The sequence below is a fragment of the Notothenia rossii genome, assembly GCF_949606895.1.
Source record: "Notothenia rossii genome assembly, chromosome: 10".
Lineage (NCBI taxonomy): Eukaryota > Metazoa > Chordata > Actinopteri > Perciformes > Nototheniidae > Notothenia > Notothenia rossii.
In genome coordinates, this window is record NC_136908.1 from 18,581,374 (window position 1) to 18,595,977 (window position 14,604).

General features: G+C 40.3%; 2 protein-coding genes across 3 annotated transcripts; both read left to right on the forward strand.

Moving 5' to 3' along the window:
- Positions 1-644: 644 nt before the first annotated feature.
- scamp3 (secretory carrier membrane protein 3) lies at positions 645-9,200 on the forward strand. 2 transcript variants are annotated; one of them, XM_079655524.1, is made up of 9 exons: positions 645-1,105; positions 1,422-1,508; positions 3,076-3,189; positions 3,493-3,613; positions 3,726-3,854; positions 6,833-6,992; positions 7,419-7,520; positions 7,613-7,730; positions 8,378-9,200. In XM_079655524.1, the coding sequence occupies exons 1-9, from the start codon at positions 1,052-1,054 to the stop codon at positions 8,525-8,527; spliced, it is 1,035 nt and encodes a 344-aa protein (XP_079511650.1). In that variant the 5' UTR covers positions 645-1,051; the 3' UTR covers positions 8,528-9,200. The 2 variants fall into 2 exon arrangements, with proteins under 2 accessions (XP_079511650.1, XP_079511651.1); XM_079655525.1 differs by lacking the exon at positions 645-1,105 and adding an exon at positions 1,259-1,330.
- Positions 9,201-9,822: 622 nt separating this feature from the next.
- rnf115b (ring finger protein 115b) lies at positions 9,823-14,293 on the forward strand. The gene is made up of 10 exons (XM_079655526.1): positions 9,823-9,962; positions 10,079-10,259; positions 11,140-11,198; positions 11,375-11,432; positions 11,524-11,735; positions 12,200-12,268; positions 12,385-12,463; positions 12,711-12,804; positions 13,751-13,866; positions 14,053-14,293. The coding sequence occupies exons 2-10, from the start codon at positions 10,182-10,184 to the stop codon at positions 14,173-14,175; spliced, it is 888 nt and encodes a 295-aa protein (XP_079511652.1). The 5' UTR covers positions 9,823-9,962; positions 10,079-10,181; the 3' UTR covers positions 14,176-14,293.
- The last annotated feature ends 311 nt before the right edge of the window (positions 14,294-14,604 follow it).

The following is a 14,604-nucleotide window of genomic DNA, read 5'->3' on the forward strand; positions in this document are numbered from 1 at the left end:
GAAAATCGTATTGGTCCCGCCATGCGTTTTAGAAGGGGGATGATTTTAACCGTTTTTATTTCAGGGGGGATGCCATCCCCCCTCAACTCGAGTACCGACTATTATCATAAAAATAGCACGTTTATTTATTTTAACAAACCACGTTCTCCAAGTAAAATCTATAGAACATATGTTTAATCTTTTTGAAAAATATGATCGGACCATCAGTAACAGATCATCAGTCTTGTGTACAGATCAGTCCGATAAAGTCATGCTAAAACAGCGACATTTTACGCGATAAATACGGGTTTAAATATCAGCATTTGCCACGGAAGGCGAGTGGCAGCTACCGTAAACCTTCTCTTAACTCTTAACTTGTGGCATTTACTTGCCACGGCAAGTTGTGGCATATAGCCTACATGCCACGGCAAGTTGTGGCATATATAAGTTGTGGCATATACTTGCCACGGCAAGTTGTGGCATGGTTGTGGCATTTACTTGCCACGGCAAGTTGTGGCTGTGGCATATACTTGCCACAGATACCACATCTGTGGCATATACTTGCCACAGATACCACGGAGTAGCGGCCTCTGTGGCAGATGCCGGAAGTACTTGCCACTGCCCGCAGATGCCACGAAATGCGCTTGCTGTCTCTCACATGCACGGCCCAACTGCTCTCACGTGCTTGTCTGCCGCAGCAGCAGTCACATGACCGCCAGACTTACAAGTGCTGGTTACTTCCGGTTCCTCGGCTGTTTTTCTTGCGGGAGAAAGCATCTGCTCTGCTATGATCCGGATCCTGACAGCCCGGGACTAGAGAGGAGACACACACTGGGGAACACAGCGTTCAACTTGTCCGTTACCGTGTTCACCTGTTCCCAGAACTGTGGAGAGATGACCACCGGAGGGGCGGGTAGCTTGTTGACTGGATACACTGACTAACACCGCCCTTCCTCTCGATTAACAAAAGAACCAAGCGCATCTTTTTGATCTGCTGGAAGAGACTCACTGTTAGCAGCGAGCGGTGGCTAATTTACATTAGCTCCCTTTTCCATAACACCAAGCCATCGATATGTCAAAATACACAAGCTTTCCAGAGCCAATGGAGGACCCCAACCCTTTCCAGGTGGGTGAAATGAAATATGAATATAATGTAATATCCTGCCTCGGTGCAGTGTTTTAATTGTGTGATGTGCAGAAGTCCCTGATGTTGGCTCTGTCTAATAGCAGGCGTGTTGTTGCTCATGTGACGTGTGTCCCTTTTTGCCTCGGCCTTTCCGCCCTCCTTTCAAGCTTTGCCCACTTGTAGCTCATATTATTAACGATGAACACATCAGTAGAAGCCGCTCAGGTTTGTCGAATTTGAATGAATGTTCCATTAGGCCAAGTCACATTTATTGATGTGCTAATTAACCCATAAACCATTTGTTTTGATCTTCTAGGACCCTGCAGTGACTCAACACAGCAGCAACACGGGTTATGCCACACTGGACCTTTACAACCCGTTTGATAACACTACTGGGCCTGGGGTGAGTAATATCTAGTATTATCTGTGAGATAATGGGGGATAATTGCTGATAGTGTACTGTATAGATAATATACAACACAACAGCTTCCTTTCGTGTCATGCCAGAGCTTGTCCCGCCTTGTTTTCTTCTGTGAGGGCATAAACTGTACAGTACAAAGTGTGAAGGGTACATTAGGGCAACAAAATGCTATTGCCTTCGTTTTTTAAGCTTTAACCCGTTTTTCCATTATTTTGGTGTTTATTTGATTGTTTTCTATTGATTTTATTGTTTACGTCTGATAAAATTAAATGTTTTGTTCAGGTTTGATGTAAAGCAAATGTGCCATATAAACAGAAAACATATATATAATGTTGACAATCATCATCAAACAAATCTTCATTCAGTTAATTTCAGATTTGTGACAAAAAAAATGGAGAAACAGAAACTGGCTCCACATTTACTTCAAGGTAATGTGCAAGTTAAATTAAATGATGCCACATTTAGCAGCAAGATGAAGAAAGGCAATTAGTTAATGCGAATGAATTGCAATTGATTAAATCTTCAATCCCATACTTATACTTTTTCTATTCAGATGTCTAATATGTTTACTGTGTCTATCGGCACGCTTTCAGTTTTCAAATTGCAATTTAGTTTCACTTCCTTCATTCCTTCTATTTGTCTCCCTGAACAAATCGCAGATGCTTGCAGTTTGGTTTTTTGCAGCCAGTCTATACTAAATTGGGAAATTATACCACCTTAACGCCTTCATTCAATGACAGCAGACCTTGAGCTTAACTGGTGCGCTCTACTGACATGCATTTTCTTTATAAGAATAACCCAAACTAGCTAAGACACAGTAAGGCTTTCCTTTCCTTTAGAAAGATCCTGCTCAATGAACCTTTAATGAGGACACTTGATGTTGTAATATGTTCATCAAAGTCCTATCGCTATAAGCAGAGTAGCCGAAATATACATTTGCTTTGCGATATACATGATTCTAGAATTGAACATCTTTGCTGCTCCTAGGAAACAGCTTGGGTTCATGTGTACTTCCTGACAGCTGTTGATATTGGCAAATACTGCAGCAACAAGAACTACATTTGGACTTGAAGCTGAACTAGTCAGAACTAGTCTTTGTAAATCTGTTATTGAAAGCTTCATATATTGTTGTACACGTGAACGTATCAATTTGATACAAATAAATAGATACATTTCAAACTCTGTATTTCAACTCCTCTGTGGCCATATTGTTGTTACACAGCTGCAGTTTAGTTTTTGTTTGAAAAAAAAGGTTAAAGTGTAAGGCTGGGCATTGTGATACAAAGAAATATCCCAATATTTATTTACCAAATTCCTCTGCATAATTGTAGAGTTTACTATTGTTGTTTTCATTAAATGTAAAGGAGAAATGTGATGATAGAAGAAGTAGAACATTTGATTCAAGCTCAGAAATGTACATCCAAGACAATATCCCATCTCATATTGCTATATCAATATAATATTATATTGCCCAGCCCTTTTTAAGTGTTGAAGTTGGTGCATACAGGATGAGGTCACACTGATGTATGATGTCTGTTTCTTTCTCCAGCCTCCACCTCCGTATGAAGCCACCTCTCCCTCTGTTCCACCTGTGCCAGCTCAGACTCCCCCCAGCAGGACGACGCCCACTGAGCCTCGCAACTATGGCTCCTACACCTCCCAGGTACACATGCTGCCGAGACACAGTTGTTTCCTTTTTATGTTTCCTGAAGTATTTTTGTGTGGTTATAAATGCCGCTGCACTTCTTGGCCTTGTTTTACTTAAAATAATAGATTCTTAATCTCAATGGGAGTCCTTGGTGAGAAAAAAAGGCTCAGTGTTTATATATGAATGGCCATGTGAATCTCTTATAATAACAGATCGTTAACACAATCCTTTTTATTATTTATAACTGGCACAACCTCTCTCTTTGAAACTTAATATGCAGTTCTAATTCATCTTCTACTTTATTTCTTACTCTGTTAGACGGCAGTGAACGCGACCACAGCAGAGCTGCTGAGGAAGCAGGAGGAGCTGGAGAAGAAAGCCCGGGAGCTGGAGAGGAGAGAGCGGGAGCTCGAGTCACACGCCCTGGGACCCGGAGCCAGTAAGAGAGGGAGGCGGGAAATCAATGCTTAAGATACCTAAATGTGTAATTGATTTTGGGAGTTAAAAATAAATTGCCTTGATTGATGATTTCCCACTGTTGTCTTCATCAGGCCGTCAGAATAACTGGCCCCCGCTGCCATCGTTCTGCCCTGTGGGCCCCTGCTTCTACCAGGACATCAATGTGGAGATCACGCAGCACTTCCAGCGCACCGTCACCATCATGTACTACTTCTGGATGTGTGAGTCCCTCTAACTTTTACTCTGCACTGTTGTGTGAATTATCAGCATCAGTGTGATAAAGTTACTTACGGTGCTTATCTGGGGCAGTATTAATAAATAGGGTGTGTGATTGAAGTGAAAAATTGAAATATTCACCTGCTGACACTTTAGGAAAGACACTTGTCAAATCATTCTTTTTTGATGCACTGGTCAATCTTGAGGGTTTGAGCAATTTTGCCTCTTCTTCCGACTAGCAGAATGAAAACACCCAAAATACACATTTAGTATTTGCTCCTTAATCCAACTTAAGTTAACATTAGATAATTTCTCATATACATATCTAAACATACATTGGAAGTTATCAACTAGCAGATTTAGTGGTGATGTATATACATGTTTACCCTATTCACTTGTTATGTCTTGCAAGTGTATAACATATAATAACTAGGGCTATCAAACGATTACAATTTTTAATCAGATTAATCGCAGCTTAAAAATTAATTAATCGTAATTAATCACCATTCGAACTATGTCCAAAATATGCCATTTCTTTATGTATATTGTTGTGGGAATGGAAAGATAAATGAAAGAAGGCGGATATATCCATTTAAGATATATGTATGTTCAATGGATATATCCGCCTTCTTTCATTTATCTTTCCATATTTTACATATAATGTATGTTTATTATAACATTGTTCTGTGTGTCAAAATGAAAGACAGCCCACACACCTATCAATAATCAAACTGTGGGGTCTTATTTCATTACGTATTGATTTCTATCAACACGTAATGTTTTATCGATGTATATAGAGATGTACTACAGCAAAAGTATTCTCCGTCAGGACTTCCTGCAACAACACCACGCCGTTATCGTGATTCTGATTGGCCAGAAGACATTTTCAAAGATGTTCTATTGAGAAGACGATCACTCCGTGCCAAAAGTTTTCAAAACCGTTTCTAGTCTTCGGTATTTCCAGACAAGTTGCTACTGAAATCAATCTTACTAACTGCTGTCTGTGCAATTTACTCAGCGCGAGTTGGCGGACTTTATTTTGCTTACTTACACATCATTTTTCATGGTGGGGCTAAGGTGGGGCTAAGCCATTCCTTGGTATGGCTGTAGCCTACCCCAGCGCTGCCACTGGTGGGATGTATGGGGCGGGCCATTCTGCACATGCGTTAAATGCGTTAAATATTTTAACGCAATTAATTCAAAAAATGAATTACCGCCGTTAACGCGATAATTTTGACAGCATTAATAATAACTATATCTTTTTTTAATCATAGTTGTTTTCAATCTCTTACCCACACATCTCCACTTCAGCAGCACTTACATACACAAACACTTCCAGTTTCACTTCCTCCATATTCTAAAGTTGTTTTTATGGCTTTTGACCGTATTTTCAGATTTATGGAGTTCATAAAAAAAGAGCTATGCCAACTTCGTCTGTAAAAACCTCAGAGTTTGATGTTTCAAAAAATGTACCTTTAATTTTAAACCTGGCTTTCAGATTTCAGCTCCAGATCAGGGTTTCCGCTAGGATTTGTTCTTTCCGGTCAAGTGTCCGTAAATAATTTATTTTACCGGACAAATTCTAAACTTACCGGCCATGTTTAAATAATAATAAGAATTGTGTAGCAGAGTTTCCGTTAGCAGGTAATTACCGGACTATGACGGGATATGCTGATGTTTAAAACTCAGTTAATGGGGCTCATTTTTATATTGCTTCAGTTTCTAACCGTAACAGATCGAAAAGTTATTAATTTTCAATAAATGATACGCTTCCCCAAGCAACAAACAACATCATTATTACATTCAAAAAAACTACTTATAGTAGATGAAGTACATTATTCAAAAGTTTACATTAACTTTGAATAATAACACGGGAGAAACGGAGCCTCTCTTTTTCCTCTCTCTTTCTCTCTCTCTCTCTCTCTCTCGCTCTCTCTCTCTCTCTCTCTCTCTCTCTCTCCTGACAGCCCGTCTGTATCTCATGCAGCTCACTAAACAGCGGGCGGGGCTTCAGGTGATCATGTAGAGCTGTGTGTCTCCGTCAGACTCAGCAGCTGATCTGATCCCTCTCTCTCTTGTCCGGTTTATGTCCATATCGATCAGATCCAGCTCTCCTGATCGGCCTTAATAGAGAGCACCAATCAAACTATTAAGAGTGAATATCGGCCGATAATGATCAGCGGCAATCGATCGGAGCATCCCTAATTATTACCGGACATTTTAACCGGCAGGTTTTGAATTTACCATTTTTTAAATACATTTTACCATCTAAAAACCGATAATTACCGGCTAACGGAAACCCTGCTCCAGACATGTATGCATATTATCACATATTAAGCAAGATAATCAACAGGTGAAGTTCATTAATTTTGCCATACTCATCTGAAGTGTGAAGATGCATCAGTTGAAGGGGGTGATTTTATAAATGAGAGAATCACTTCAGAAAAAGCTAGAACCGACTCAAGCCTGTGTGACTCCTCCTGCGCTGTCTGAGGTCGGAGCGGGAATGTTTGTTCAAGAAATCTGACACTTCACTGCCAGATTGAGGACTTTTACTATCTGGATGTGTGTGCTTTTGCAAACAAGAACATATTTTAAAATGAACATTAATACTGATTTTTAAAATGGAAAACAGAGGGGGAGTGAGAGGGTTGAGGCAGGAAGTGACCGAATACGATAGGAAGTGGCCGAGCATAAAAACTAATGTTGAACATAAATCTTGAGCCTGGACCAAAGGAAAACTGAAACAGCCAATTCTAAACCCAGCAGCAGGCAAAGAAAAGTAATACATTATGTCATAATTTGCATCAGCCAATGTCCTGACAGGTTGGCTCTTTCTTCAAAGGGAGCTGAGGTGTGTTGGATTTGTGTTCTTTGAAGTCCACAGCGCTGTCACGAAGCAACAAAGAGATCCCCCCCGTTCATTCAGCTATTCTCCTTTATCCTTCTGTCTCCTTTTTCTGCTTTTTTCTTCATGGTCCAGTCGGCACGTGCACACTGCTTTTCAACCTGGTCTCCTCCCTAGCCATGTTCTGTGTGGACCCCTCGGGGGGAGTTGGCTTGGGACTAGCCATCCTTTGGGCCCTCCTATTCACCCCATGCTCCTTCGTCTGTTGGTACAGACCCATGTACAAAGCATTCAGGTGTGTACCACCATCCACATGAAAAAGCACAACAAAATAAAAAACAAGCTAGCCCAACGCAGATTATTTTTTTTAATTGATAATTCGGTCTGTAAAATTATAATAAAATAAAAAATGTGAATCCAAGTTTCACAAAATCCTAAGTAATGTTTTCGAATGTCTTGTGTTGTCAGTTCACAACCCAGGAATATCAACTGTAATACCTCATAAAACAACAATGTCTTGGGATTACCCTGACCAAAGTATTTGAAATTCATTTAAAATGGCACTTCATTCTAATGGAATCACTTACATTTTTGTTCAGTTAAGAAACAAATATTCTTTGTTGCATCACAGATAGGACCCTTATTTTTGTGTGAAAATCCTTTTAAAATATTAAAACAAGCTCTATGTTTCACTTCTCTTTCTGTGACTTTTGTCCTCTAGGAGTGACAGCTCCTTCAATTTCTTCGTCTTCTTCTTCATTTTCTTCGCCCAAGTGGTCACCAACGTCATCATGACTATTGGTATCCCTGGATGGGGTTTCAGGTATACTTAAGCATTTTTGTTGTACAGACACATGGCTCTTTTCAGTTTCTGTCCTCTGTTCATTACTCTGTCTCACTGTCTCTTCTCCTCAGCGGATGGATCGTGAGCCTGGCTGCTCTAAAGACCAGTGTCCCCGTTGGTGCGATCATGATGCTCAATGCCGTCTGCTTCACTGCCCAAACCGCCATGGGGGTCGTCATGCTGCAGAAGGTGAAAACAGAATATAACACATTTTACATGCAGTGAAAATAAACGGCTAGTGACACAAATGTAGGTTTTACTTTTGACACTAAGTACAGATTTGAAAACTCACACACAACTTGTTTAATATAATACAAGTCTTATTTATCCTGTCGTTTGCTCACTACTTATCAATTACATGCAAAAGCTTACAATTTAAAAACCTTGCGAAATGTTTTATTGAGCACTCATTCTGTGTGGTAAATTCTAGGGAAAAATATGGAAATTAGATTTGATAAATGCAACATTTGAAATCCATATTTTTTAAACATAAATACAGCACAATTATAATATATTTATTTATGTAAATTACTACAAATTAATAAGCGGAAGGACAAGTAGGTCTAGGTAAAAAAAAACTTAAATAATAAATGCTTTCATCAGGCTACAAACTACTGTTAGACAATTTGCACTATATATCTCTCGTGGAAATACTTGCACCCATTGTACCCAGGTGGTCCACCTGTCATGCAGCAGTCAGCAGATAACAAACAGTCTGAAGAATAGCCTCCATATCAGGTTCTGCGGATCATTTTCCGCCTCGCAATGTGCATGATATGAGGATGAATTGCTTCATGTATCGGGTGTCAGCGTGCTATTGCTCTTCCCCTCTTTAGATCCACAGTCAGTACAGGCAGACCGATGCCAGCTTCCAGAAGGCCCAAGCCGAGTTTGCCACCGGAGTCATGTCCAATCAGGCGGTACGCCAGGCCGCCACCACAGCTGCAACCAGCGCTGCCCAGGGGGCCTTCAACGCACCTCGATAGAGAGGCACGAGAGGGGCTGGGAGGGTGAGAAGGAGAGCCCTCTCAGCTCGATACAGATCTCTTTGGTATTTATTTCCCCACAGGTGATTAGAATTGGTCTGTATAATTACCCCTGAGCATCTGGACTTCAGGGCTCATGCATGAGACAGGTGGGGTTCTCTAAGTTCAAAGGGTGTACAGGACAAGTTAGCTACATTGCCAAACTAGGAGTCAACAAATCACATTGTGTTGATTGTTGGAACGGAAAGATGATACGAAATGTGAAAAAAATAAAACGTTAATGCAGGGAACATGCTTTTTTATGGAAGGACCAGCTGTGTGCCATGTAGGACAGTGTAAGCCTGGATAGATGCCATTTTAAATGAACTGGATGTACATTGTGTTTACAAGGAGCCATGTTTGAGTTGGAGCTGACCCATGATATAATGCCATTCTAACAACTAATTTCCCTGTTGCTTAAGTGTAAATTAACATGTTTTGTTATTATTCCAAATAAGAATGCCTATTTACCTGTTTGCCAAATCCTGTCATACTGGAAAGATTATGAACTTGTGTTGTTTTGGTTTAAAAAATATCTGTCACTGTTCTGTTGGTGCTGCTTGTGGTTTTACGATTATTATTACATGTTACTGTCTTGGTTTTAATAAAAATATATTGTCATGCTTACTCATAACATACACTACCCTAAGTTATTATTGCCTTATCTAATTTACATTATACATTATACGTTATAAACAGGATTATATGCCAGTAGGCCTATTTGGGTCAGGCATAAGGGAAATAAACCAGAATAGCAAGACATTTTATTTATTTTGGATTTGGAGATCGAAGTTGTAGGCTAATGTTCGCACATAAACATTACAAATGTTGATGTTTTTTTTCTCAAAATATATAGCAACATATTTTTTGTATGCCTGGCACAGAGTTAGACTTTTCAACAACATTTTCCCTTTATTCTCGACATATTGGCATTATTCTGAAATAACAAATTATGCTTTTCCTACTCTCATCCCCCCCCCTTATGCTTGACCCGAATAAACTTCAAGGTTCAAGGCTTTTATTATTAGTAGTAGTCATACGTACATAGCTACGACGATGAAAATCTTTGGTCACAGGCTTTTTGATATTGTATTTATGTTTTCAATCGGTCAAACAGACCTTTTTAAGCAAGTTGACTATATTAGCTCACACCTTAACTGACATGTTGTCACTGAATTTGCGTTGCTAGGAGACTGCTTGTTAGTAGTAGCAGTAAAAGTCAGTTAAATTTAGTTTAACCCATTTGTTGTTTTTAAGAAGAAAACACGCATTCAACTACACCATGTGTTATTCTCTGGCGACACCCAACACACTTTAAGGAAACTGCACCCGTGATACAACAACTTGTTGCTCTATTAAAGCTCTTGGCTTGTTTAGGCATCGTTGCAGGAGAAAGGTAAGCCCGATTTACTAAACCACAGATGAATATTTTTATCTTTTGCAAATATTTCTTTGATAAACATGACAATGTGTGCTGGCTGCTCGGTAAAGATGTTAATGTACCATCTGCAGCCGCGCTTCTGACAGGGACCCTCAGTGACCCGTCGGACCGCCGTGAGTGTGGGACTTTTATGGGCTTCCACACCGACGTCAGGCACCTCGCGTTATCGTGAAGATGGCGGAGGCTGCGGAGACACCACAACACCGTTTTTTCTGTCACTGCTGTAAAAGTGAAACAAAGCCCAAACTCCCGGTGAGTCACTTTGAAGAGTGTCTTTATTCCAAGGTTTCTGGTGCGGATCATTCACGCGGCCATCGAGGGACGGATTAGCATTTTAAAAGCTCTTTCTCTTTTAGACTTGTTCAGTTTACTAATATATGTGTTACCATCACAATTTGTATGATTGGAATAACAAAAGTACACACATGACAGCCTGTTGGTGGTTGTTTATGTGCGTAAAGCATGCGCCAGGATCTTACATTAGAGAGAGAGGGATTGAAATCTGGTGATTCACGTTGCCATATTTAGCAGCACCACTGTTGGCAACTCTCTGTGTCCAGTTGTCTTCTGTCAACTGCGAGAGAGAGGTAGGAGGGGCTGTCTGGGAGTTTCCACATGCACCAGGAGCGCTTTCCCCTTACTGTTACATACCACAGAGCCGCAAATAGGTGGTGCCTTTAACCCCTGCACCCGGTTTGTTTTGTCCCCTTTTGTCTCACTAAAACCCGTCTGAGAAACACAACTTTACTTGAACTGATTTAGTTGGAGATTTATTTAATTTATTAAGTCGGAGGGAATCTCCATTGAGTGCATGTGTTGCACAGATGGCACAATTACGCACGTGTGCTTGTGTTTATATGCCTAAATGGCCAAAAGTTTATGGTGACCCCTATGCACATGAATTTGTATGCTATAAATTAATGATACTTTTTGGCATAGGGTAAAAGAGATTATATGTGGCACGTCCCAAGCCAGGATCATGAATACAAGGACTTTGCAATAACAATGTGCCTATTCGGGCTATGCCCGATACAACAGAGTATGGTCAATCATAATGACTTGGAATTATATGATATGTTGATACATAAATGTGAGTGTCAACATTTACTTGTATACATATTTTCTCTTCGAGGATTTTGTCTGTCCCAGATGTGAATCTGACTTCATTGAGGAGGTGTCAGAAGACTCTAGGTACAGCTCGGTCTTGATTTATACATTCACTGTTCTTAAAGTTGACTCTGCTTGATAAAAAGGTTTTGAATCATGTTACCAAGTATTAAAATGCATGATGGTCACTGTAGTTAGTGCCAGTGCCAGTCATTTTTGCATCACTGATTTTAAAATGTATTATTATTTTTGCTGTTTAGTCTCCTGCAGAATAGTTCACCAGTGTCCAGTGAAGACTCAAACTCGTTGTTTTCAGAGGTATGTCCTCACATATTTCACTTACTTAGAATGGACACTCCTCTTTCTCTAAGGCTTTGTGTGACACATTTCTTGGCTCTGTTCCTCCAAGTTATGGCAGCTGCTGTTCATGGAGCGGTCTGCTCTGCTGTCCAATCCGCCCTCCTCAGAGTCGGACCCAGATGACAGCGAGCAGGTATCGTCGGGTCAGAGCTGTCCCTCCCCAGTGACGCCAATCGCTGCTGAGGCCGCAGAACCAGAGTCTCCCTCCCCGTCTGAAGAGGAGAGGTCGCCCAGGCCAGACCAAAGGCCAGCAGTGGAAGGGTGTGTGGACACGGTATACAGAAAAAACACCATGTGCTGAACTCTGAGTTTTTAAAAATCTTCAAGTATGCTTTTACGTTTGACAGTTATTTCTCCCTTTTGATGTCTTGATTACATAAAAGGTGAGATGTAGAATGTCACTGTGGTTTGGCACATCTATTCATTCAGACATTTTTTATTAAAATCAAAGTCAAAGTCAACTTTATTGTCAATCCTCTGTGTTAACAAATAAATCAGAGCATCTGAAGGTTTTATACAATTTCCTCATATAATCGCTTCGCTTCAAAAAGTGATCAAACACTTTAATAGGATCCAATACTTTATCTATAACATTTGACCGAGGAGAACAGCTGCATGCATCCTGGGTAAATCATAAAGGCGTGGCGTGAATTGAAGCTGAATAACATATGTGTTGTGAAAGCAACCCAAAGCAAACATCTGCTTTCTGTTTGTGCCCTTTCAAGGATTGTGCAACAGTTCTTGACCGGCCTTTTTTCCAACAACGGAAACCCCGGTGCTGCACCAGCTGCCCTGTAAATGCTTTTAACATTTTCGATTCACATCATTTACTTTGGATTTTCTCTAACATTGTGTGATAACCTCTCTCCCTCCCCCTTCTCTCTTGATGTCCTTATGCTTGTCTCTTTAGATCTAGTATGCTACAGTTGCACTCAAACCCTGGAGATTATGCGTGGGGTCAAGGAGGTCTTGACGCTGTCATAACAGAGGTCAGTCATATTAGGGGAAGGGATTTTTAAGGTTTTTGTTCAGTTCAAGCATGGTTCCCTTCTTTTTCTCCTTCCCTCTCCATTAACATTTTAACATGAAACACAAACCCCTCAAATTCTGTAACCATCAAGATACAAATTGTTCTTTTTTTATCCGACTCATTTGTGTGGACTCTGTTTCCCCTCTCTGCCCCTCATGTCTCCTCGTATATATCCATTCTCTTTGTTTCTTCTCCCACTCACCTAGTTGTTGGGACAGTTGGAGAGCACAGGTCCGCCCCCTGCAGAAAAGGAGATGATCTCATCACTGCCGACAGTTTGCATCTCTCAAGAACAGACAGGTAGCAAACCTAGCACGGCATACTGCACACCTCTCTTTCCTTCTCATATCTTTTTTCCCTCATTCCTCTCATCTCTGTTTTTCTATCTCATTTTCTCCCCCTTTCTTCCCCTATCTCTTCTTGCCTTACCTTTGTTTCCTCATATAATTAATTTCCCTTGATATCTTTCCTTCGCTTGTTTCCCCTCTAATCTGTCCTCTCTTGTCCATCTTGTCAATTGCCTCTTTGCCCCCTCCTGTCTCTCATTTCCTTCACTTCTTTTCCCGACCCTTCTATTTGTCCTTCCCACCTCTACTTCTTTCCTCCCACCATTTGTTTCCTCTTCCCAACTCTTCTTACTTCCTCTATCTTTTCATTTCTTTCCTTTTCTTCCTCCTACTTTCCTTTTATTTGAGGCTTTCCTTGCATTCTTTCCTTCCAATCCTCCTTCCATTTCCTTACCTCCTATCCTTTGTTTCCTTCATCTTTTTTCTTTATCTCTTCCTTCTCTTCCCATTCCTAGTTAATAATGTTAACAATGTTTTACTGTCCTGGATGCTCAATTAGACTAAATTATATTAATAATATAGCTTCACTTATTCAAATAATCAATTTGGAAGTACATTTAAATGAAAAAAGAAACAGAAATATAAAGAAAAGTAATATAAATATGGCAGGTAGAGCGTAATCAAGTTTTATATAGTCCAGCACTTTTTCATGTTGTGTTGTGCTAATTTGTGTGTTTTTGTAGAACTGTTTGAGCTTCTAAATATGTATTCAAACATCATCAAATGTTGTTACAGAGAAATTACAATTAAAAATTATAGCAAATACAGGCCTGTCTTGCACATTTGAGTAGTTATGAAGCATCCCAAAAACATTGACTGGGTTTTTTGTTTCTACTCTCTATGTGTTTCTGTTTTTCTTGCACACTCTCATACATTCTGTTTCTGTTTTTCTCTCCCAGACTGCAGACTGGAGTGTCCAGTTTGTAGGGAGGAGTATACATCAGGGGAGTCTGTCAGGAAGCTTCCCTGCCTCCATTTCTTCCACAGTGAATGTATAGTGCCTTGGCTCGAGCTGGTAAGGGCGATGAGTTGATGTGGTCAGTGGGGGTTTGAAGCCTGGTTAGATTTGCCATGGAGGTTTTAAGAGTGTGTCACACATCCTGACTTCAGTGCTGGGATGACAACACAGAAGCATTTTTGTTACCAAAGGATTTCTCTGGTCTGACTTTTGCTTATATGTTCTTTCCTCTCCCTCTCACAGCATGATACCTGCCCAGTGTGCAGAAAAAGCCTTGACGGTGTCGACAACAGCCTCCCCCCCACATCAGAACCCCCAGAAGCACGCTCCATCAGGACGGAGCAACAAGAGAAGCAGGCCATCTGAGAAATGGGCCAAGCTAATATTTACTTCATTTGATGTTTTCAAGAGACCTATTTTCAACTGAGACCTTTCCCAGCAAACCGACTGCCTTTAAATAAAAAAATCAAATGCAACACAGTCATTACTTGTAGCTTCCACTTTCACTTCAATCATCTCTGCTAAGGGATTTTATATTTTCTACTTCACATTTTTTTGGACTTCACACAAACAATACGTGCAGTGTGCAGGTGTGGAGATGATGTGTCCTTCTCTACACTGGCTCAAGATTCAAGATATTTATTGTCATATGCACAGTAAATAGACAGTTACACCATACAATGAAAATCTTACTTTGCTAGTTCACCCTACGCAAGTAAAATACAGGAATATAAAAATAAATAAATACATAGAAAAAAAACATACGCACATACGTAGCAGCAGTTTAAAATATAT

Bases quoted from the DNA above. Each gene is read 5' to 3' on its own strand.
- scamp3 (XM_079655524.1), top strand. From the start codon at position 1,052: ATGTCAAAATACACAAGCTTTCCAGAGCCAATGGAGGACCCCAACCCT. The intron at 1,106-1,421 runs GTGGGTGAAATG...TTGATCTTCTAG, and splicing joins AGGACCCCAACCCTTTCCAG to GACCCTGCAGTGACTCAACA. The intron at 1,509-3,075 runs GTGAGTAATATC...TTCTTTCTCCAG, and splicing joins ATAACACTACTGGGCCTGGG to CCTCCACCTCCGTATGAAGC.
- rnf115b (XM_079655526.1), top strand. From the start codon at position 10,182: ATGGCGGAGGCTGCGGAGACACCACAACACCGTTTTTTCTGTCACTGC. The intron at 10,260-11,139 runs GTGAGTCACTTT...TTTCTCTTCGAG, and splicing joins AAACAAAGCCCAAACTCCCG to GATTTTGTCTGTCCCAGATG. The intron at 11,199-11,374 runs GTACAGCTCGGT...TTTGCTGTTTAG, and splicing joins GAGGTGTCAGAAGACTCTAG to TCTCCTGCAGAATAGTTCAC.